Here is a 1633-nt window from a genome sequence, read left to right as displayed (position 1 = left end):
ATGATATTTTGGATGTCATACTATACTATGACTTTTTAATGATATTTTGGATGTCATACTATACTATGACTTTTTAATGATATTTTGGATGTCATACTATACTATGAATTTTTTATGATATTTTGGATGTCATACTATTTTTCGTAAATGTTACATTTTGACTTCTTATATTACATTTTTATGACATATTATAAATTTGATGATACAATAACTTTCATAGTAAAGTAATATGTCAAAACTATATTTGACTACATTTTGGCAAAATATGTAGTTATTGATTTCTGGCTTTGCAGACGTGTGCAGTCTGATAATTACTGGAGAATCATTTTAATCAACCCATCACCTATGCTGCAGAAGCCTCACTTCATATGTATTGCACGTAGTAAGCATCACTAACATACTGATCTGTGTGAACAAAGTGCTTTTTTGTACATGTATATTGTCCACTAGAAAATAAAATCCTGACAGTTAGTGACCTTGGTGCGGTGCAGAGTTCTTTGAGGCAGGGGAAGGAGTGCACAGTCTTGCGGCGTTCCTTCTTCTCTCTACGGACCCTCAGCTCCTCCAGAGTTCTTAGCTCCTCCACCCGAGTTGTAAGGCTGTCAACCTGACTCTGCAAGGTCTCCATGGTGCCCTCCAACCTGTGCACACACACAAATGTTTTTTCAGTGCTGCCTGTCATTATTATGGTGATGTAATTCTCTGTTTGATTAGCATACCATTCTCCTAAAGCTGCAGTGAGCCACTGTTACAACATAAAGAATGCGAAGGAGCATACTCAGAGAGAACAGAGGCAGCCATTGAAATCGTTAGTATTAAGGCCACTAGTATGATTTGTAAGTGCTTTAATCCCTGATCATGATTATGAAATTGTTTAAGAGAGCAAAAATGTTAAGTCCACTAAAGTTGCCCTATTATTTCCTGATGTGTGACATACTCTTGTTACAGAAATGTTTTTCCACAGTGTATGGTCACCTGTCTATTTTCTGCTGCGAGGCCTTGCTCTCCAGCACCAGTTTCTCGTTGGTGATCTCCAGCTCTCTGGCAGTCACATCCAGCTGTTCGTACACCTTTGCGTGCTGTTCGTTCATCTCCCTCAACATGTCCAGCTGCTTGGAGAGGTGCTGCAGGGAGACAAGTTCAGCAATTAAATGAGTGGAACAGCAGTTCATCTAACGCATTGATATGTCAGCTTTATGTCATTTTGATGGCATACTGAGCTATGACTTTTTATATAGCTTTTTTTTTAACACACTATACTATGATTTTTTTTTTTGGCATACTTTACTATGTCATTTTTTCATTAGATTTCTGCTGTGACAATGGCCTCCAGTCTGGAAACACATTTTGATTTGATTTGAGTCCATCTTACAAAGGAACATCAGACAATAAAAGCTGAAGACCACTTGTACAGTGTAAATTCAATGACACCTATCTCTTGTTTCTGTGGACGTTGAATGCACTTCTTTTAAGCCATGTTGGACTCAACCAAACAAATACATTGTGATGTGTTTGGCAGCAAGTCTAAAAGACACTGATGTGACACATAGCAGACATTTGCACTTGTCTGAAACACACACTCATGACAGTAACAGTGTTTTTTTGTTTGATGTGATTCACTCAGAGTTGTGTT

General features: G+C 37.9%; 1 protein-coding gene across 1 annotated transcript; it reads right to left on the bottom strand.

Annotated features, from left to right (window-relative positions):
- Positions 1–58: 58 nt before the first annotated feature.
- Positions 59–1124, bottom strand: LOC126387146 (cerebellar degeneration-related protein 2-like; the record flags this gene model as incomplete). The annotated part of the gene is made up of 2 exons (XM_050039698.1): positions 59–641; positions 976–1124. Coding segments are annotated over 2 exons (426 nt in total), but the record flags the coding sequence as incomplete, so codon positions are not given.
- Between the last annotated feature and the right edge of the window lie 509 nt (positions 1125–1633).

This window comes from Epinephelus moara, unplaced genomic scaffold, assembly GCF_006386435.1.
Source record: "Epinephelus moara isolate mb unplaced genomic scaffold, YSFRI_EMoa_1.0 scaffold238, whole genome shotgun sequence".
Classification (NCBI taxonomy): domain Eukaryota; kingdom Metazoa; phylum Chordata; class Actinopteri; order Perciformes; family Serranidae; genus Epinephelus; species Epinephelus moara.
Note: the sequence above shows the minus strand (reverse complement) of the source record. Positions and strands in the feature narration are given on the sequence as shown.